Source organism: Scyliorhinus canicula, chromosome 21, assembly GCF_902713615.1.
Source record: "Scyliorhinus canicula chromosome 21, sScyCan1.1, whole genome shotgun sequence".
NCBI lineage: Eukaryota > Metazoa > Chordata > Chondrichthyes > Carcharhiniformes > Scyliorhinidae > Scyliorhinus > Scyliorhinus canicula.
The window spans coordinates 39,745,091-39,768,586 of record NC_052166.1 but is presented as its reverse complement, the minus strand read 5'-3'; the positions used below and the strand labels follow the sequence as shown (position 1 = coordinate 39,768,586).

Here is a 23,496-nt window from a genome sequence, read left to right as displayed (position 1 = left end):
TAGACCCTTGAAAAGACACTCCTGAATAAGACAGAAAATATCTAATTGCAGGATGTTCTCTTTTGAAATGTGAAGACCAATGAAAAGGGCCGGGAATATAAGTGTCCATGGAAATCGAGGACTACCGTATCCTTTGAAAGACGTTGAATGACGACACAAATAAAAATTGCTATCTTCCATCATTCAAACAATGTGAAATACGGAATACTGATTCCACTGAATTGATAGCAGCGTGTTCCTGCTTTGCCATGTGCTTCCAGCGTTCAAATTCAGGTCTGCATTAGATATTTTCTCAAGTTAAAAGTATCACCAGCATGACCTGGACTATAACCATTCCTTTGTGATGTGAACCAGAGTTGAGTATTTTGCACATATATATCTTCTTAAAAGTGGATTGAGCAAGCACTTGGTGAGATGATTCTTGATTTGAATGTGTGTTCTATTTTATTTCACAGCGAGTGAACATGGTTAGGCCTCAATACTGGACAACATACTTTAGTATGGATGCCAGGGCTCTGTGTGCAAGACAATGTTAGATCAATAGCTTGTATTTGCATAGTGACTGTAATGTAGGAAAACATGCCAAAGGTACTTCACAGGCAGGGGAGAAAATATATTTCTCAGGGTTCTTTATGAGATTTTCTCAAGAGCTATCTTTTGATTTTCGGATGCTCCCTTTTGGGCTTCAGGGGTTCCTTTAAGGTAGAGCCGATCTAAAGATCGATTGTGAAAGCAAACTGTTCTCAAAACAGGAATTTGCAAACTCGCTCGCCTCCTCCATTAAAGGGTATTAAAGAAATGAGACTTGATGCTGGGCAGGCAGCCAAGAATCCAACAAAAATGAAACCGCTTCCCTTCATTCACTACCCCACCCCCACCACTTTGTTCTTCCCCAGCAGCTGATCTCGCAAACTCAAGGCCCAAAAAATCGAGAACTTCTAGATCGACTGGATTCTCAACAATTGCAATGCCACAAACATTTTTTTTAAAGAAACACTGACAGCCAAAAGGGACACTTCTGTAGAAGAAACAGTTAAAGGAAAACCCAAGAGGAACAGAACAAACTGAATTTCCCCCACAATATTTTCTCTTTCTATACATTGAATCTTCTTTTTTTAAAAATTTAGAATGTTTTTCCAATTAAGGGGAAATTTAGCGTGGCCAATCTACCTACCCTGCACATTTTTGGGTTGTGGGGACGTAACCCACGTAAACACGGGGAGAATGTGCAAACTCCACACAGCGAGTGAACACGGGGAGAATGTGCAAACTCCACACAGCGAGTGAACATGGTTAGGCCTCAATACTGGACAACATACTTTAGTATGGATGCCAGGGCTCAGTGTGTAAAACAATGTTAGATCAATAGCTTGTATTTGCATAGTGATCCAGTGACCTAGAGCCGGGATCGAACCTGGGACCTTGGTGCCGTGAGGCAGCAGGGATAACCCACTGTGCCACCGTGCTGCCCTCATACCTTGAATCTTAACTTTAAACATTACTCACAAAATAATTTGGGGTCAGACAAATATAAAAGGAAGAAAGCTATGGGAAAGGATATAATTTGTTTCTCTTTTGTTCGGTTATTGTTCCAAGAACAGTTTGTAAACTTGAAAGTCAAGCCCAGGGGGAGGATTTTAGCAAAAGAAAAATAAAGGTACATATTTTTTAAAGTGCCAGGGAATCGTATACATAAATAAGCTGAAAATATGAAAGTTGCCTTTTGCCCCACCCTCTCTCTTGCCTGTGAGGCCTCCTTCACCCCTCTATATCGCCACAGTCTTTTCCTCCATTCTCTCTCCCTCCTACAGTCACAGCTGAAGCCACTTTACATGCACTGGCTCGGCCACCAACATTTCCTCCCTCTTTCCCCCATGTCCAAAATGGAGTTGCCAAGATTCCAATTCTCTTCCTTTTTTATTTTATGTGAAATATGAGGGCTGCTGCAACTGGGAGGGGGGTGTAGGTGGGGTAGAGATGACTTATTTATAAATCATTTAAAAGAAAAACTCACTTCAGTGCATTCTTCCAGGCAGCAAGCAGAAACAGCACTTTTCCCTCTGGAACTAAAATATCTCTTAAGACTTGAAAGGGAAGATAAAAATCATCTCAACTATTTATCGAGTCCCAAATTCTGAAGGCCTTCTCTGAATTGTTTCCGTTTCTTTTGTGTTCCAGTATATTACAAACTTTCAGTCAATACTTATATTTTAAAAAGACACAAAAAGCTACAAAAACGATCATCGCTCGAGGATTACCTGACTTCTCTTGTGGATTTAAACACTTCCTTGTCTCAAAAGGGAACAAAATGAATTTTCCAGACGGATGTTGTTTCAATGCCATTTCTCGGAAAGTAATTCAAAAGGCTCATTTCAAATCGAATGGGTGATTCAGGTAAAAAGATACAGGGCAGGATTCTTTGTTTGAGAGACTGATGCCGGGACTGAATTACGTGAGCTTTGTGTTCCCGTTGGGGGCATTAGTCCCGGAACTATTCAGGACATGCTAATGGGCCAGCACACTGCCCACATGAAACTAGGGCCATTCTCATTAGCGCCAACATCGGATTCACTGTGGCCGGAATTGGCACTGGAGAGCTTGACAAGCTGGAGCTGTTTATAGCCACTCCACTGCCTACACACTCTCATTCCAGCCAAGAAGATGGTCCCGGCTGGGTCACTGTCTGTGTGGAGTCTGCACGTCCTCCCCGTTTGTGCGTGGGTTTCCTCCGGGTGCTCCGGTTTCCTCCCACAGTCCAAAGATGTGCGGGTTAGGTGGATTGGCCATGCTAAATTGCCTGTAGTGTCCTAAAAAGTAAGGTTAAGGGGGGGGTTGTTGGGTTACGGATATAGGGTGGATATGTGGGTTTGGGTAGGGTGATCATTGCTCGGCACAACATCGAGGGCCGAAGGGCCTGTTCTGTGCTGTGCTGTTCTATGAGACTCTATCTATGTGGTCTCTCCAATGCCCAGTATTACTGCAGAATAACCTCCCTATTTTTGCATTGAATTCCCCTTAGAATATTAATTTTTATTGCATTAGCTTTCCTAAATACGTGCTGTGTCTGCATACTAACCTCTTCCGATTCTGCACGAGGACACCTAGATCCCTTTGCATCTCAGAGCTCTGCAATCTCTCACCACCTACATGTTTCTTTTTTAATCTTCCTGCCAAAATGGACAACTTTTCATTTTCCACACTGTACTCCATTTGCCAGATCTTTTCCCACTCACTTAACATATCTATAACCCCTTTGTAGGCTCTTTATTTCCTCTTCACATCTTATTTTCCTACCTATCTTTGTGTCATCATCAAAATTAGTAACCATACCTTCGGTCCCTTCACCCAAGTCATTTGTATACATTTTAAAAAGCTGAGGAGGCCTCAACTGATCCCTGTGCCACTCGTTACATCTTGCGAACCAGAAAATGACCTATTTACGCCTACTCTGTTTCCTGTTAGCTAATCAATCTTCTATCCATGTAAATATGTTAGCCCCTACATCATGAATTTTTATTGTCTGCAATAACCTTTGACTTGGCACCTTATGAAATGCCTTCTGAAAGTCTAAGCACACTGGTTCCACTTTTTTCCATAGCACATGATACTTCTTCAAAGAACACCAATAAATTTGTTAAACATTATTTCCCTTTTATATTGCCTGCTGATTGCCGTGAAGTTTTACTAAATGTCCTTCTATAATGTCTTGAATGATAGCTTCCAAATTTTCCCTGTGACAGATGCTATGCCAATTGGTCTGTAATTTCCTGCTTTCTGTCTCCCTCCCTTTCTGAATAATGGATTTACATTTGCTATCTTCCAATCTAATGGAACTTTCCCCGAATCTAGAGGGTTTTGGAAAAATTAAAACCAAAGCATCACCCATCCAGCAGCCACTTCTATAAAGACTCTAGGACAAAGTCCATCACGACCCGGAGACTTGTCAGCTTGCAGATCCAACAATTTGCTCAATACTGGTGACTGCAATTTTCTTCAGTTCCTTCCTCCCTTCCATTTCCTGATTTACAGCTATTTCGGGATGTTACTTATATCCTCTATAGTAAAGACCAATGAAAAATACCTGCTTAATTCATCTGCCGTCTCCCTATTTTCCATTATTAATTCCCCAGACTACTTTTGATAGGACAAACATTCACATTGTTAACTCTTTTTAAAATATCCATGATGTAGAGATGCTGGCGTTGGACTGGGGTGAGCACAGTAAGAAGTCTGACAACACCAGGTTAAAGTCCAACAGGTTTGTTTCGAATCACTAGTTTTCAGAGCACTGCTCCTTCCTCAGGTGAATGCTCCTTCCTCATATTCCAGTTTGCTTCAGCTACCTCTACTTTCGTGCTCTTATAATTGCCCATACTTAAGTTTAAAACACTAGTCTTAAACCTTTCATAAGGACCCAGGGAGTCCACACCGAGTAAAATGAGAACTTTGATTTATTTCTAATTGCGGTATAAACATTTCCCAGTAGATCCCTTTCTGGTCGGTGCCTTTAAGACATTGCTAAATGGAGTTACCCCGCCCTTCAGCAGGGGAGTTCATACTCCACGAGAACCACAGAGAAGGTAATCATTCCTAACCAGGTAAGTCCCGTTCTGGATTATACAAAACCCACTCTTTGCTCCATCAATTGAATGTAAAATTCAGTCATATTATAGGGACACTTACACTGAGATCATTAATTAATCCTATCTCATTGCACAATACCATCCTGGCCCACTGGTTGATGCCGGTGCATTGTTCTAAGAAACTAACACAAAAACATACTACCAATTCCTTTTCTAGGCTTCCTTTGCCCACCTGATTTTTCTCATCTATTTGTATATTAAAATCCCCCATGATTATCGCTGTGCCTTTCTGACAAACTCCCATTATTTCTTCCATTCCAACAAATGACTTCTTGGGTGGGATTGGGATTCTCTGACCCTGCGCTGGGTCGGAGAATCACCCGGGGGGGGGGCGCAAATCATGCGACACCACTCCGAAGCCAGCCCGTCGATTCTCCAGCAACCGTAGAATTGGCGGCAATTGCACGGAGCAGTCGCCGCGGCGCTGGTCAGGGGCCGCTCAACGTGGCCTCCCTGCCGATTCTCCGCGCTCGATGGGCCGAGTCCGGCCGGCGTCGTTCACATGTGGTCCTACTCGGCGGGACGTCAGCGTTCATTCTGCGGGGCCGTCCTCGTGTGGGGGAGGGGGGTCCGACATCCGACTCCGGGGGGGCCAGGCCCGCGATCGGGGCCTACCGATGGGCTGGTGGACTAATTGTGGGAGGGGGGGGGGAGGGGTTATGTAACTCCGCCATGTTGCACGGACCCGCTCCGGCCGTGCTAGTGCCCATATCGGCAGCTGGAGCTGCATGAAGCGCTCCAGTGCCGTGTAGCCCCCTGTGCGGCGCAGGATCAATGCTCCTAGGGGTCAGACGACGCCGTCGTGAAACGCTCCGGCATTTACGACAGCATCAACACTTCGCCACAGGATCGGAGAATCACACCCCTTGGCCGGGATTCTCCCCTACCCGGCGGGGCGGGAGGTCCCGGCAAGACGGAGTGGCGTGAACCAATCCGGCGTCGGCCTCCCCAAAGGTGAGGAATTCACCGTACCTTTAGGGGCCAAGCCCTCACATTGAGGGGCTAGGCCCATGGCGGAGTGGCTCCCGCTCCGCCAGTCGGCGCGAACGGCCTTTGGCGCCCCGCCAGCCGGGACCGTAAGGTCTTCACCGGCCGGCGGAAATCCGCGCATGCGCCAGTGCGTCAGCGGCTGCTGACGTCATACCGGCACATGCGCAGGGGGTCTAGAATCGTAGATGGGCCAAATGGCATCCTTCTGCACTGAAGGGATTCTATGATTCTATGACCAGAGAAAAAAAAGATTATAAGTAATGCCATTTAAAACAAATATGTCAATCTAAGTTTACTCCTGTATTATTTAGGTGAATGGAAAAATTGTAAAACGAAACCTTAAAAATATTAAAATATATAGGTAAATATTGCACCAACAGTACAGTCCGTACTATAGGGAACTGTTGTATATAGTGACATAATACTCCTGGATTACAAATTTTCATAATTGGTTCTCAGTACTGCTCATGCAAAAGCAGAATGTTACAATTCCCAGGAAATATACATTGTCAAGCTGTTTCTGGCCAGAAAAATTAAAACATAAAGCACAGGAGACTGAGGAATACCACCAAGAAAACTGGCAACTCCCTTCATAGCAAGCATTAAGGGATTTTGGAATTGTGAGCAAAAAATATTTTTAAATTATGTTGACTTTTTATCTACAATGACATGTGCAAAGTAACCAAATGCGATTCCTCCCTGGGATATAATAAACTCAATTTAAGTCTGGTGATGTCAGAGATCTATTTGATTAGATCAACTTGGAAAAGGTTACATTCTAATGGAAGAATGAACCACAAATTCTATTCCTATCCAATTTCAATCTTTTAATGTCGCAATGATTCAGAGATGGTGTCAGGAACTCTGTACACGTTTGTATAACTATGTCTGCTTTCTAGAAGATGCAATAGTTGATGCACACGTTTGCACAAAGCAATTACATCAGTAGACAGTGCATGAATGAGCAGACATAACCAGGGCTCCATGAAACTCAAAACAGAAATGTTTCCCAGAGATTAACTGATCTGTTACTGCATTTAGTTTGCTAATCCAGAAATTTCCTTTTATAGTTAAATACATTAATAAAACAAGTCAGCTCCTCGCGCTTAAATTAGTACTACCAAAAATAAAGTAATTGGATTTTACCAAATCATAGATTCAATTAAACGTTGAAAAGTTTGTTGCTGTAGTTGGTGGTGTATAAGTCAACCCAGTGTATAAATCAAATCCATTTTTCCCACCTCAAAAATCATGGGCAGGATTTTCCGGCTGTTCCTGTCAGCAGGATCCTCTCGGCTTCTCAGCCAGGACGTGCTGTACTCACATTAGTAACCAGCCTCAATCTTTCGCCACACAAATAGATGTTTTACTTACTGGCACCGTATAAGTGAGTGCAAGGAATCAAGCAGACGACATAGACTGTGTTGCGAAGGTGCATGCTGCATGCTCACAGAGAGCACACCGCATGTGGCAAATGGCATTGATGGAGACCAGACAGCAATAGTTCACTTTATGCTCAGTTCCAACCCCAATTTTTGGAAGGATTTTTTGAGGCTTTAGCAGTCAACTTGTACACTGGTATCTGCTACGTTGGCTGGGATTCTTCCCTACCCGGCGGGGTGGGGGGTCCCGGCGTGTTGGAGTAGCGTGAACCACTCCGGCGTCGGGCCGACCCAAAGGTGCGGAAGTCTCCGCACCTTTAGGGGCCAAGCCCTCACATTGAGGGGCTAGGCCCGCGCCGGAGTGGTTCCCGCTCTGCCGGCTGGCGGGAAAGACCTTTGGCGCCACGCCAGCCGGGGCCAAAAGGACTTTGCCAGAGTGTCAGCGGCTGCTGATGTCATCCTGGCGCATGCTTGGTGGAGGGGGTCTCTTCCGCCTCCGCCATGGTGAAGACCAAGGCGAAGGCTGACGAAAAAGAGTGCCCCCACGACACAGGCCCGCCCGCCGATCGATGGGCCCCGATCGCGGGCCAGTCACCCCCCCGTGGTCAGATCGACCCGTGCCCCCTCCCAGGACCCTGGAGCCCGCCAGCGCCACCTGCTTCCGCCAGTAAGGTAGGTGGTTTAAACCACGGCGGCGGGAGAGGGTTGACAGCGGCGGGACTTCGGCCCATCGCGGGCTGGAGAATCGCCACGGGGGGCCCGCCGACCGGCGCGGCGCTAATCCCACCCCCGCCGAACCTCTGGTGGCAGAGAATTCGGGATACGGCGTGGGCGGGATTGACGCCGGCCCCAGGCGATTCTCCTACCCGGTGGGGGGTCGGAGAATCCCGCCCGTTATTTCTGTCTTTGTAAACTGTGGGAAGAAAATCAGCATCTGTTGAGGTTTGCTGAATTAAGGATTATTTATTGCTTCTGTATGAGCTGCAGAATATTTGTTCATCCTTAAGCATCTTGTGGTAGACACTCACCTTCATTTAGCTCCATATTCTTGAGGAAAAGTGGATTTTGTAGGACACTGCAGTGACCCCGTTCATCCTCCTTGGTCAAAAGTATTAAGTCAGTATAGATGAAAATGCAGACCTGTGGATAAAATAAGGAATGACTCAATACTTGAACTGGATATTAATGGTCTCACAATTTTTTAAAAATCGGGTTAGCTTATGCTGCATTGCTTAATGTCCAAGGAGCGCAAAACAATTGATCCTTTTAAATAAACAGCAAAAATATTTTAACTGGATTTGATTTAACCTTTTCCCATTAATCACCTTGACAATCACTACCTTGACTGAACTAAATATTACTCAAAGCCAAACATAAAATTATTCAACTAAAATTAGCAATGATTTATTATTGCAAATAATTACCGTGCTGACAAAACGGCACCAGATCATGAAAACAAAAAGGAGACAATCTTTATTAATTCATGCGCTGTGGACGTCACTGGCTGGGCCAGCATTTGTTGCCCATCCCAGAGGGCATTTAAGAGTCAACCACATTTAGTGTGGGTCTGGAGTCACGTGTTGGCCAGATCAGGTAAGGATGACAGATTTCCTTCCTTAAAGGACATGATGGCAGCACAAATAACAACTGCATTCATATAGCATCTTTAGCACAGTAAAACATCCCAAATGTTTCAAAGGAGTGATCTTAAACAAAATGCGATACCTAGCCACGTCAGGTAATATTAGGATAGGTGACCAAAAGCATGGTCAAAAAGGTAAGTTTTAGAGTGCCTTAGAGTGGGGGGTGGCACCATGGCACAGTAGTTAGCACTGCTGCCTCATAGCTCCAGAGTCCCAGGTTCAGTTCCGGACTTGGGTGGCTGTGTGGAGTTTGCACTGTCTCCCTGTGCCTGCGTGGATTTCCTATGGGCGCTCCGGTTTCCTCCTACCGTCCAAAGATCTGCAGGTTGGGTGGATTGGCCATGTTAAATTGCCCCTTAATGTCCAAAAGGTTAGGTGGTGCTACTGGGATAGGGTGGAGGAATGGGCTTAAGTTGGGTGCTCTTTCCAAGGGCTGGTGCAGACTCGATGGGCCAAATGGCCTCCTTCTGCACTGTAAATTCTATGGTTCTATGAAAAGAGAAATAGGTACAGAGGGGTGATCGGTTTTGGGCGGGATCTTGGCAACTGAAAGTATAGCTGTCAATAGTGAAACGAACACAATAGTGGAACACAATAGTGGGTGCAGGAAATACCATAATTGGAGCAGTGCAGAGAGGCTTATAGGTCGGGAGGTGGTTACAGAGATGGGGGGACAGGCAAGGCCTGAAGGGATTTGAAAACAAAGATGAAAATTTCAAAATTGAGGCATTATGGACTGGGAAACAATATAGGTCAGTGAGCACAGGCATGAAAAGTGAACAGACATGTGACTTAGCATACATGGAGCCAAGTTTCTGATGACCTCAGGTTTATGGAAGGTTGAAGATTGGACGTCAGCCAGGAGAGCACTGGACTAGTTAAGTCTCGAGGTAACCTGCACGCAGGAGGATTTCAGGTAGGGGTGAATTGAGTTGATGTTATAAAGGTGGAAATAGGCAGTCCTGATATCTCCATCTGGTCATAAGTTCATCTTAGGATCAAACATGACACAAAGGTTACAAATGGACTCGCTGGTCTGGCGGGTTGTCAAACAGTTTCCAGGGAGAGGAATGGAGTTGGTGACTAGGGAACTAAGTTTGTGGTAGGAGATTGAAGGCAGTGACTTTGGTCTTCCAAATATTTAACTGGAGGAAATTTATGTTTGCTGAGAATTGGATGTTGCAAGATAGATAAGCCATCTGACAATTCAGAGACAGTGAAGGTGTTGAGAGAGATGGTGGTGATTTAGGTGGAGCTGGATGTCATCAAAGAGTACCTAGAACCTGAAGCAGCATGTAGATGAGAAATAGGTGAATTCGAAGGATGGATCGTTGGGAATTCCAAAGGCGGTGGTGTGGGAGAAGCAAAATAAGCCAGTGCGGGTGATTCTCTGGCTATGATCAGGTAAATAAATAGAACCAGGCGAGCATAGTTTCATCCAGCTGAATGACAGAAGAGAAGTGTTCGAGAGGACGACTGAATAGTTAACCATGTCAGAGGCTGAAGATTGTGTTGAGAAGTGTGAGAAGAAATGGTTTGTTAGTTACAGTCACAAAGGATGTAATTTATGACTGATAATTGCCATTTCAGTATGAATTTGAGAGGCAAAGTTCAAGGACTTGAAAGGAAAGGGAGGTTGGAGATGGTGCAATGGTTTGCATGGTGATGTACCATCAATTGGACTCGAGTCGTGAAGAAGTTCCATATATCAGGCTTTAATCAACTAGTTGTGTGACCGGCAGTCGACTTACAGAGAAAGGCCGACTGCCGGGTCCTACGGGTTCTTATACCCCGCCTCGTAGGCGGGACTACTTGCCTCTCAGCCAATGGGTGAGCAGTCACATGACTAGCCTCAACCAATCAGCAGAGAGGCACATGACCGACCTGAGCCAATGGGCAGTGAGTGCTCTGCACCAATGGCAGATAGGTACCGTAAACCTCCTAGTCATACTACCACACATGGATAGAGGGTTTAAGGTGAATTTTTGAGGAGAGGTGCAGTGACAACATATTTGAAGGGGAAGGAACAGAATCTGAACAGAGAGAACCGTTAACAATATCTGCTAATACGAGCTAGGAAGAGTAGTTTTGTGATCAGAATTTAACAGCAGAAGTTCAGTATAATTTTGAATTCCATTTTCCATCTGTCAGCTGGCCTGCTTGACAAGGTGTCTAACTACCAGATAGGAAAGTCAGTGGTAGAAGGCTGCAGCTGAGGTGCTTTGGAGTTGGCCCAGGCAACTGTGAAAGGAGTATAGGGAGTGGTTAAGGGGGATTGGGAGTTGGGAATAGCAGAGCCAGACAAAGATTGGGATTGATCAGAACCCGGCAATCAGGGGCAAGAGAGGGTAAAATCAGGGGTTGATTGGGGGCAGGAGTGGAGGAGGTGATTGGAGGCTTCCAATTGGGAGGGTGGTCAGTTAATCAAGGACCTGGAAGCTCAGACTTGGGGGTGTAGGTCAGCCAATCATAGTTGCAAGGATAATAATAATCTTTCTTTATTGTCACAAATAGGCTTACATTAACACTGCAATTAAGTTACTGTGAAAATCCCTGAGTCGCCGCACTGCGGCACCTGTTCGTGTATACTGAGGAAGGATTCAAAACGTCCACTTCGCTTATCAGCACGTCTTTCAGGACTTGTGGGAGAAAACTGGAGCACCCGGAGGAAACCCACGCAGACACAGGGAGAACGTGCAGACTCCGCACAGAGTGACTCAAGCTGGGAATCGAACCTGGGTCCCTGGCACTGTGAAGCATCAGTGCTAACCACTTTGCGACCATGCCACTGGGGGTTTGGAGGTGTATAGCCACCAGTAGTTTTGCCAGGTTCTGATCACAGGTGGATGTAAAAGATCTCACACATGATTTCAAAGAGAAGGGGAGTTAACCCTTTTACCCTAGCTAATATTTTTGCAGAATGGTCTCCTTATGTGCTCTATCATTCTATGAATTTAGGAAATAAATGTCTCGCCTAGTGTTAGCTTGGACTTCATTTGAAAACATCAATGCCCTTGATAATTTTGTTGTTAAACTCCTAGGTCCTGCTCTCACTGCTAGCAGTGGATGGCTGCATGGTAGCATTGTGGAGGGCACAAATGCTTCACAGCTCCAGGGTCCCAGGTTCGATTCTGGCTTGGGTCACTGTCTGTGCGGAGTCTGCACATTCTCCCCGTGTGTGCGTGGGTTTCCTCCAGGTGCTCCGGTTTCCTCCCACAGTCCAAAGGTGAGCAGGTTAGGTGGATTTGCCATGACAAATTGCCCTCAGTGTCTAAAATTGCCCTTAGTGTTGGGTGGGGTTACTGGGATAGGGTGGAGGTGTTGACCTTGGGTAGGATGCTCTTTCCAAGAGCCGGTGCAGACTCGATGGGCCAAATGGCCTCCTTCTGCACTATAAATTCTATAAGCAAGATTCCATTAAAAAATAAACAGACAGTTCAAAGCAGCAAAATACACTACTGAATCCACCCATCAACCTCTGATAAATTCATAATAACTTATTACTTCAGGTTTTTTGGTCTGGCTCCTTATTCAGGCATCTCCAAGCACCAATCAATGATGTCTTCAGTGATTGGTCATGCTTTCTCGTGCCTGGTAATGACACACTTAAATTAGCCACTAGGAGGTGTAGGTGAGGGTCATTTGAAAACTTGTTTTCCTTTTTAAATCTGAAGCACTTCGCTTTCACTTGCATTTCCTCACAACAAAGGAGTTGACTTAACAATTTGTTTAAGTGTCAATAGCCAGTATATTCAGTATATTATTACCAAGCAAATGGCAATAATAGTCTAAGTATAAAGCAACAAAAGAAAATGAGTGTTTTTGCAGCTAATCAAAATCGTATGAAACTTGTCAATGTCATACTCGTGATTTTTTTTGTTCTTTTTATTGACAATTCTCAAACGAGGGATAGAAAACATATTTGTCATAAGAACAGCATCAATAGTTTGATCTGATTTACCTGAACACCCCCAAAATATACAAGTATACTTTGTAACATTTTGTAAGTAGGGGCTGTTTAGTACAGCGCTAAATCGCTGGCTTTGAAAGCAGACCAAGGCAAGTCAGCAGCACAGTTCGATTCCCCGAACAAGCACCGGAATGTGGCGACTCGGGGCTTTTCACAGTAACTTCATTTGAAGCCTACTTGTGACAATAAGTGATTTTCATTTCAAGTAGGCTTTTAAAATCTTTAAAGTGATACATGATATTTAATCTGGGCTCTATAATCTGGATGAGATCACTTGCAATTGATTTATACGGCAATAACTTGAAAGGGGGACATAATTCTTTCAATTCAAGTAATATCTGCACATTATTTGGCTGGTAAGATGTTAAGTGAAGCATTTCCTGATTGCCAGGTATACCCAATATGAGGAGACTCCATAAATTGGTTCCATAGCCTTTGTTTTTGTGTCATCCACAGAAGGTAGCCTTTTTGAACAAATAGATTAATGGCCGTTCAAAAGTAGCAGTTTAGACATGTAGAGCGTGATTTAATGGAAACATTTCCAAGTATCAATTTGGGCGCAACTGGCAGGGTTTTCCCGACGGCCGCGTTGGTGAGATCGCAGCCATTATTTAACGGCACTTAGTGCCAAAAAATGAGCCCTCCCCCCATGAGCCTCTCGCTATCACTGGCTGTCTTGCCATCTGAATCGCCAGACTCACGCCTCAGTTTCTTGCCGCTAAGGGGGAGCTGCTTTTAAAAGCTACCCCACTACTCACACCCAGTCAACACACAAGAATGGCAGCAGACAGGCCTGCTCCTCATTTTGGGCATGCCGTCCTGGACAGGCCTCTTGACGCTATTAATGAGAGTCGGGCATCCTGTTTCCGTGAGGGGTCGGAAAGCCAGCAGCAGGGCCACAAATACCACCTGGGAGGCAGTGGCAGTCACCCAGGTGACCTGTCTCAAGTGAGTTGTTCATGTCAGCAAAATAATCCTTCCCTCTCGCTGACCACACGGCCCAATCTGACCAGAACCAAATCTTGGCATACACATATTCCACTGACGCTCGAAGAGCAGTTGAATGTCTTTGACTTTCAGCTTGTTTGACCCGTGGTGATGTATCACCTACATGCCACACTCACCACACCAGCAACAAAAGCATCAGCAATCTGCAAAAGCATTTCTGCAATGGTGTTAACAGTTGTCCCATTTCAAACAATGGCGCACACCACGTCCTGCAGCGTCTTCTTACTTCAAACCGGGTTGCCTTCAGTACTCATGCTCCCCCCCAGAGCACCGTGTTTCAGGATCCAGGGATCTTAGAAAAAGTTGTACTTTCTTTTCGGCTACCGAAAAGGAAGGAAACAGCAACAGCAACCTCCAGGCATCTACCTCCCAGGTGGTATTTGCAGGAGCAGCAGGAAACACAACCTGCTGTTCTCTCACAACTAAGGCCAATTCTTTATTAGCAATAATATTTAGCTGTGAAGCTAGAGGCTGCTCACAGTCAAAGGGAGTTAAAGTGACCTATATATATAACCAAGAGCAGTGCTCTGTCCCGGAAATGTTTGGTCGGACAGACAGCCAGCAGCTGTAATTGCCCCTGTTATGGGTATCCACAATATTTAAAATGGCTTGAAGGCCTCACAGACGAAAAGCACCTTACCACCCTCTCCCTCCCCCCCCACGGGACCACGACCTGGTACACCAGCCCCCCGCCCCCCCCCCGGCGACCAAGTCCAACTCCCCGAGGGGTCTGCCAACCCCTCGAAGACTGGCACAGCAACTCCAGTGCCCTTGAGATGCACACCCAGAAATGGAGATGGGTACTCGCTTCCTTAGTTCCCCCCCTGTAGCCATTGCACCAGCGGCTTCACATTATTAAAAAGGAGTACTAAATGGCACCTGTGTAATTGCTTACTGGGGAGTTGGTTAATTGCCAGGAGGCTGTTATATTTGACTTCAATCTCTCTAATGAGTTGGAAATTAATGCAAATGAGGGTTAATGACAAGCTCGCTAGATTTGGGCGAAATCTGGAACTCACCAACGGGAGCGGGCCGGTTAGACAGAAAACCTTCCTGCTATTTAACCACTGCGCCCAGATCCACGCAGGGTGCAACGCTGTGCTCAGCATTTCAAATAACATAAATAATCTGATTAAATGAATACCTAAAATAGGACAAGTTTCAGATGAATAGATTCAAAGAAGTCTACTGAAGTAATTTTCTCTGTAGCTGAATAACTTCGAAGAATTTCAAAAATATAAGATTCACACCACTTGTATAAATTGAGATTTAAAATGAAGCTAAAGGAATGTATCTAAGGAAGGAAGTGCTGGCCTTGGAAAGGGTCCAGAGGAGGTTCACAAAAATGATCCTTGGAATGAAGAGCTTATCGTATGAGGAATGGTTGAGGACTCTGAAGGATGAGGGGGGATCTTATTGAAACTTACAGAATACTGCGAGACCTTGATAGAGTGGACGTGGAGAGGATGTTTCCACTTGTCGGAAAAACTAGAACCAGAGGACACAATCTCAGACTAAAGGGACTATCCTTTAAAACAAAGATTAGGAGGAATTTCTTCAGCCAGAAGGTGGTGAATCTGTGGAACGCTTTGCCGCAGAAGGCTGTGGAGACAAAATCACTGAGTGTCTTTAAGACAGAGATAGATAGGTTCTTGATTGATAAGGGGATCAGGGGTTATGGAGAGAAGGCAGGAGAATGGGGATGAGAAAAATATAAGAACATAAGAACTAGGAGCAGGAGTAGGCTATCTGGCCCTTCGAGACTGCTCTGCCATTCAATGAGATCATGGCTGATCTTTTGTGGACTCAGCTCCAATTTCCCGCTGAACACCAAAACTCTTTATTCCTTTATTCTTCAAAAACTATCTATCTTTATCTTGAAAACATTTTATGAAGGAGCCTCAACTGCTTCACTGAGCAGGGAATTCCATAGATTTACAACCCTTTGGGTGAAGAAGTTCCTCCTAAGCTCAGTCCTAAATCTACTTCCCCTTATTTTGCGGCTATGCGCCCTAATTCTGCTTTCACCCGTCAGCGGAAACAACCTCCCCACATCTATCCTATCTATTTCCCTCAGAATTTTATATGTTTCTATAAGATCCCCCCAAATCCTTCTAAATTCCAACGAGTACAGTCCCAGTCTCCTCAAACTCTCCTCGCAATCCAACCCCTTCAACTCTGGGATTAACCTAGTGAATCTCCTCTGTACACCCTCCAGCGCCAGTAAGCCCTTTCTCAGGTAAGGAGACAAAACTGAACACAGTACGATGGGCCGAGTGGTCCAATTCTGATCCTACGTCCTAGGATCTATTTCATGACCACAGCAGATAATGGCAGAAATTCAACTGAAATGCATGGGCCACATTTTACCACCCATGTCTTTACGAGATCTTTGCAGCTGATGAATTTCTTTTTGAAGTATAATTACCTTTGCTATGTAAGCAAACTAGGCAGCTATTTTGTACACAGCAAGGTCCAAGATTTGACAAAAGACATGAAAAACAAGCTAATCTCCTTTGATGGTATTAGTTAACATATGAATATTGGCCATGACACTGAAAACAATCCTTGCTCTTGGCCAAAAACGTGCCTCAATTATCCATCTTCATGGCCACGATTCATCTGGTGGTGAATTGATAATCAAGAGCACTAAAATTTCATTTCATTCACCTATACAGGCAGGTTCAGTGTTAACTTGCTAAGACTGGTGCTCCAGAGAACAATGATAAAGTTACTGGAGGTAGAAGTGCACTTCTCCAGACTTTGAAATAACATTCCTTGTGGCTGCAGTGGTTAGAAAGGAGCCATATGCATAGGGAGCTTTGAACTAGCAGATCGACTGATGACCTTGCTAGTAACATAAGAACAGAGGATTGAAGGAAAAAAGATTCTTCTGTAAATATTAACATATAATTAGGAACAAGCATGAATAATTGCAATTCTATAGTAAATGGGATTAACAAGTATGAATAAATTTGTGGGAAGGGGAACATGTATAGGTAAATCCCGTTTTTACTTTCAACTTATCGGAAATGCCGGTTTTACAGACTTTGCTGGATTATGGTTGTCCATCTCCTTTCTATAGTGGGGCGATTTAGAGAGTTATTGCTGGTACAGAGAGTCCATATTAATGCTGGGTTGCACTGAGTTGTGAGAGACTCTGAAGTCAGCGGGACTGGTACAGCAGTTTAAGAGCGTCACTGTGACAATTTACAGCTACTTAGCAGGCCTGGAATATTTCAAGACCTGGATTGGTGATAACTGCTTAAATTAGCCACACTGAATCAGGTAAATTTAATGATACGGCAAAGGTCGGTACAAAAATCAAAAACATCAACCTCCATTTATCCAGTGTTTTTAAAAATCGGTACAGAGCCACATAGAGACATTTGGAAATAAAAACGCAATACCAGTTTGAAGGAAAATGCTTTTTCACGGAATGAACTCTGTCCTGGCCCATTGTGTAAAAGTGGGATTTACCTACACCATTTCCAAGCCGGAGTTATCGCAAAACAGTTATGTTTCTTTAAAAGTAAGTAAACTTTTAAAGGAATTATCAGAAGAATGGACAAAGTACGGTTGTAAAATGAAGAAAGAACCATCATAAGGCATCAACTTTGACTTTATGTCATTGGCCACATGATACTGTTATCCATCAAATTCAAGTCGTGCAACACTTGTGTGATAAAATACAAAAATGGTCTCTCTTTTCCTCTTCCACCAATAAGAATACTGACAAGAATTTGTCCATTTGCAGCTTTCCATCACCTTCCTCATTCACTTAATTCTTTCTTCAGAAAACACATCTTGATGCAGCATATGATTTGGATATAGGCCATCCAACATTCATCCGGTACACATTTTGAGCTGTGGTCTTTTTTTGTAGTTTACACCCACTTCACATCGATAACCTTTTACAGCTTAAAGTCTCTCAAAACCGCAAGGGCTGCTAAGTATTACAGTGGCTTCAGCAGTATTGCTAGATTTAACGCTGGACGTCCTGCAAAAGCAGGTGAGACTGAATTTCACATGTATTTCCTGTCTTCTCCCTTACATTCACAGCAAGCTCAGAAGCATTTCTCAGTGACAAAGCTGTGAGACCCACACTTCACAGGCTTGATCTAATTAACACAAATTATTTTAAGTTCTTTCGAAACCCACACAGGACAAAATCATACTCAAAGTCCATGTAGACACCAAGGGCAGAATTTTCCACCACTACCACCCACCCGCCCCTCGCATGTTTTCCAGCAGTGGAGGCTGCCTGCCACTGGCTGGTGCTGGGATCTTGTTGCCTGCAGGTATCGATGACACGCAATATCTACAGCGTTTTGCGTTGTTCGCCAGTTGCACCACCAGGGAACCCACCACAGGGGTTGCCATCGACTAGACTGGAAGATCCCGCCGTCGGGAAGGGTTTGAAAATTCAGCCACGTATTTTACATCAAAGAAAATTTTACTCTGACTTAGAGGACCATGGGCCTCTTAGCTCATTGATCATTTCTATTGGTAATGTCCTTACAAAACAGTTGTACTGCATGAGTTAGACGCCATGCAGATGCATGGTATGTGCTTCAATCTTACAAATAAATGCAAAATTAAAAGTTTAGCTACAAGATTTTTTTTTAATGCATGCTTGTCTAGAGATGTTTTTGCTGTTGAATATAACTCTTTCCATTTCAGGCATTTCGTGCCAGGATTAGTCAGTCAGACAGGTGTAACAAAGCTAGATGTACAGCAAATGTCCATCCACTTTGCCACAACTGCGTTGCTGCCACAATCTCCCCAATGTTCCTACTTTCCATACCAGTCACAGTACTCAAGATACGGTCAGACCAAGGTTTTATAAAATTGCAGTGAGACTTTTTTCCCCCACTGTATTCAAATCCTCTTACAATGAAGGCAAACATTTCATTTGCCTGCCTAATTGCTTTCTGTGCCTGCATGTTAGCTTTCAGTGACTTACTTGTGGTGCAGGGTCGTCGGGGGAAAGCCGAGACATGTCTGCCTTTTATAGCATGAGCTGCCATATTTTGTAAATTAGTTTGAGTGAGTTAAGTGGGGAGGGTAGAAGGTGGCAGGGTGTTAGGATAGATAGGGCAGTGGAGTGGGTAAGGTGTTGAGGTCAGGTCAGGTCGGGTCTTGGGAAGTCGGAGAGTCGGTGGGGGGAGTTGGAACGTAGGTGGAGTGGTCGACGGGTTGGGAAGTTTGTCGCAGTGGGCAGTGTGGGGTCAGTTGTACAGATACCCATGACTTCAAAGAATCCATACAGTGCAGAAGGAGACAATTTGGCCCTTCGAGTCTGCAGCAGCCCTCCAAAGGAGCACCCTACCTAGGCCCACTCCCCCATACCATCTCTGCAACCCCAGCTAACCTACACATCTTTGGGCTGTGGGAGGAAACCAGAGCATTCAGGGGAAACCCATGCAGATACGGAGAGAATGTGCAAACTCCACACAGGCAGCTAAGGCCGGAATCAAACCCAGGTCCCTGGTGATGTGAGACAGTAGTGCTAGCCACTGTGCCACCGTTTAATGCCGAGTTAGATATCTAATTAGTTCCTGGGTAACTATCACGTACTTATGTTAGAACCCTTCTTTAAATTCATTTATAGGATGTGTGTGTCGCTGGCTATGCCGGCATTTATTGCCCATCCCTACTGCCCTTGAGAAGATGGTGGTAAGCTGCCTTCTTGATGCGCTGCAGTCCATGTGATGGCGGTTTCGTGCTTTTAGGGAGGGAATTCCAGGATTCTGACCCATGTTACGATCCCAGTTGATGTTTTAACTGGACAGGAAGATTCCAGAATGGAACGCTGGCTAACATTTACTTTCCTTTTATAAAACGTAGAGGAACATAGTCACAGGATTGCTAATTAGTAAAGACAATAATTTATTAAACATGTAACATTGATTATGCAATAATCCTTTACTTCCCCCTTAGTGTAACAATTATGCACTGGTTTCAGGATTAACATGGATTACAAAATACAATTTAACCTACAATGGTCTCATTAACACAAAGTACACTTTAAGCACAGAAGGTGTGATGCACGATCAATTGCACGAAAGACTCAGATTGGTACAACTGTGGCTCTATTAGTCAGATGCGTGGCCTCCTACTGCAGCTGGCGAAATGGCTGATCAGGAGGAGGACACGCATATTTATACGGCTCCTTGTGGGCAGAGCTAGCCGGCAGGGGCTACCGGCGAACCTGTAGTGCAGGTCCTACCGTACATCCCCTAATACAAGTGCACAGTGGTTCACCACAAGGTCGCTGCGGGTAAATGTACTTGGGGTTCAGAATGGCGTCTACGTTAATAGATGTCTCCACAGAATCTCCCCAGATGATTGTCATGTCAGCCACTTTTGATATCATGTGGAGTGAATCGAATTAGCTGAAGACTGACATCTGTGAGGAGAAGGATGAGGTGGACCATCCACTTGGCATGTCTAGCTGAAGACTGTCACGAATGCTTCAGCCTTATTTTTTGCACGAATGTGCTGGGGGCATTTGTGGAGCCTCCTCCCCCAATGAGTGGTTTAACTGTCCACTACCATTCATGACAGGATGTGGCAGGACTGCAGAGCTTAGATCTGATCCGATAGTTGTGGAATCGCTGAGCTCACTCTATCACTTGCTGATTATGCTGTATGACATGCAAGTGGTCCTGTGTTGTAGCTTCATCAGGTTGACACCTAATTTTTAGGTATGCCTGGTGCTGTTCCTGGCATGCCCTTCTGCACTCTTCATTGAACGAGGGTTGGGGGAAATGGTAGTCTAGGCCCTAGACTCTAGGGTATATGCCAGGGCATTAGGTTACAGATTGTGGTTAAATATTCTGCTGCTGCCTACAGCGTCTCATGGATGTCTAGTCTTGAGTTGCTAGATCTGTTCGAAATCTATCCCATTTAACACAGTGGTAATGCTACACAACACAATGGAGGGTATCCTCAATCTGAAGATGGGACTTTGTCTCCACCTGGACTGTGTGGTGGTCACTCCTACCGATACTATCATGGACACACGTACCTGCAGCAGTCTGGTTTTACCTCTTGTTGGTTCCCTCACCACTGTCACAGACCCAGTCTAGTAGCTATGTCCTTTAGGACTCAGCCAACCTGCTCTGCCATGGTACCAGCGAGCCAATCTTGGTGATGAACATTGAAGTCCCCCCACTTTTTGTTCCCTTGCCACCCTCACTTGCTTCCTCTAACTAGTGTTTAACATGGAGGAGTACTGATACATCAGTTGAAGGGAGGCTTGTAGAGCAAGGGGCATGGAGGACCCCAGTACATTGCAATCAGCAGGAGATTCCTTGCCCATGTTTGAACTGATGCCATGAGACTTGATGGGGGCCGGTATCGATATTGAGGCCTCCCAGGGAAGCGCCCTGTATGCCATTGTGCCACCACCGCTGATGGATCCGTTCTGCCAGTGGGACAGAACATACCAAGGCATGGTGATGTTGGTGTCTGAGATATTATCTGTAAGGTATGATTCTGTGAGTATGCCTATGTCTATGTTGCTTGGCTAGTCTTGTAAGATAGCTCTCACAATTTTGGCACAAGCTCCAAGATATTAGTAAAGAAAACTTTGCAGTGTGGGGTTTGCTGTTGTCATTTCCAGTGTCTAGATTTATGTTGGCTGGCCTGTCCGGTTTCAACCTTTTTATTGACTTCTTAGCAGTTTGATACAACTGAGTGGCTTGCTAGGACATTTCAGAAGGCATTTAACAGTCAACCAAATTACTGCAGATGTGGAGTCACATGTCGGTCAGACCAGGTAAGGATGGCAGATTTCCTTCCCTGAGGACATTCATGAACGAGATGGGCTTTTACAACACTCAACAATGTTTTCAAAGTCATCATTAGACTTTTAATTCCAGATGGAATTCAAATTCCACCATCTGCTGTGGTGGGATTCAAAGCCAGGTGCCTAGAGCATTAGCCTGGGTATCTGGATTATTAGTCCTGTGACAAGACCACAATGTCACCACCTCCCAATAACCTCCAAAATCTCTGACTTTAACTTATAGCTGGACACTTCATTCAATGGTCCTGGGAAGCTGTGGAATTGTCTATCGGAAGTTGAAACATTCCAGGAAATTCACGTGGCGTCCTTGCGACCATACAGAGGCAGGAAAAATACGGACCTCTTTTCTGTCCATTAACCAAGGCTGGGATTCTCCCCTACCGGTGGGGCGGGGGTCCTGGCGTGTTGGAGAGGTGTGAACCACTCCGGCATCAGGCCGCCCCAAAGGTGCGGAAGTCTCCACACCTTTAGGGGCCAAGCCCTCACATTGAGGGGCTAGGCCCGCGCCGGAGTGATTCCCGCTCCGCCGGCTGGCGCGAACGGCCTTTGGCGCCACGCCAACCGGGGCCAAAAGGACTTCGTCGGCCGGCGTAAGTCCGCGCATGCGCCGGAGTGTCAGCGGCTGCTGACGTCATCCCGGCGCATGCGCAGGGGAGGGGATCTCTTCTGCCTCCGCCATGGTGAAGACCATGGCGAAGGCGGAAAATAAAGAGTGCCCCCACGGCACAGGCCCGCCCGCCGATTGGTGGGCCCCGATCGCGGGCCAGGCCACCACGGGGGCACCCCCCGGGGTCAGATCACCCTGCGCCCTTCCCCCAGGACCCCAGCGCCCGCCCGCGCCACCAATCCCGCCGGTAAGGTAGGTGGTTTAATCCACGCCGGCTAGAGAGGCTTGTCAGCGGCGGGACTTCGGCCCATCGCGGGCCAGAGAATCGCCACAGGGGGGGCCCGCCGACTGGCGCAGTGCGATTCCCGCCCCCGCCGAATCCCGGGTGGCGGAGAATTTGCGACACGGCAGGGGCGGGATTGACGCCGGCCCCAGGCAATTCTCCAACCCGGTGGGGGTCGGAGAATCCCGCCCCAATTCTCAATTCATGCAGTAGATTGCCCTAATCTTTTGTTAATTTTGCTTACTAACATCCTATGTTGGGCCTGATGAAAAGCCTTCTGAAAATTGTTATGGGCCAGGGTGTAGAGAACCCCAAAGTGTATCATGGAGTTCACCTGACCCACACGTTTACTAGATTATGGTATGGGGAGCAGACGGCCCACTCTACAGGTGTGGCACAGCAGAAATGGAAAAGTATTTTTTAAAGCAAAACAATGTTTATTCTATTAACTCAAGTTAACCTTTTTAAAACAAACAGTGGACATCTTAGCAACCATTAATTCAAATACAACCCCCAAAGAATACAACACTAAGTAATGCGTACACTGTCCTTTTAACATTCAGAACACTTACAAAAAACATAACCTTTAACAGAAACACATCAGGTTAAAGTCACTCCTCAGAACATTTATAATTCTGAATTCATCAAATGATCAAGAGGCAGTCTTTTCATGGCAGAGAGAACAGCAGTACAGCTGCTTTCTGTCTGTGTGGAGTTTGCACATTCTCCCATGTCTACGTGGGTTTCACCCCACAACTCAAAGATGTGCAGGTTAGGCGGATTGGTCACGCTAAATTGGCTCTTAATTGAAAAAAAATAATTGGGTATGCTAAATTTAAAAAAATAATTCCTTTCAGTTCCTCATTTTCACAAGTTCCTTAGTACTCTCTTATTCTTGTTTTTTTTTTTAAATCTCCCTCCGTGAAGGCAGGCACAGAGTATTTGTTTAGTTTCTCTGCCATTTCCATATTTCCCATTATAAAGTTTCCTGTCTCTGCCTGGAGTAGGCCCACATTTGCCTTTGCTAATCTTTTCTGCTTTACATACCAATAGAATCTATTTTTATGTGTTTTGCTAGTTTACCTTCAGATTCTATTTTCTCTTAGTTCATTAGCCGTTCTTTGTTGAGTTCTAAAATAGCCCCAATCGTCAGG

General features: G+C 45.3%; 1 protein-coding gene across 4 annotated transcripts in view; it reads right to left on the bottom strand.

Moving 5' to 3' along the window:
• The window catches only part of rgs3a (regulator of G protein signaling 3a), a 325,379-nt gene that overhangs the window by 112,750 nt on the left and 189,133 nt on the right, over window positions 1–23,496 (bottom strand). For all 4 annotated transcript variants that reach the window (XM_038781674.1, XM_038781675.1, XM_038781676.1 and 1 more), the window contains one exon: window positions 8,044–8,155. In XM_038781674.1, the coding sequence (XP_038637602.1) occupies window positions 8,044–8,155 (112 nt within the window). The remainder of the gene's footprint in view (window positions 1–8,043; window positions 8,156–23,496) is intronic.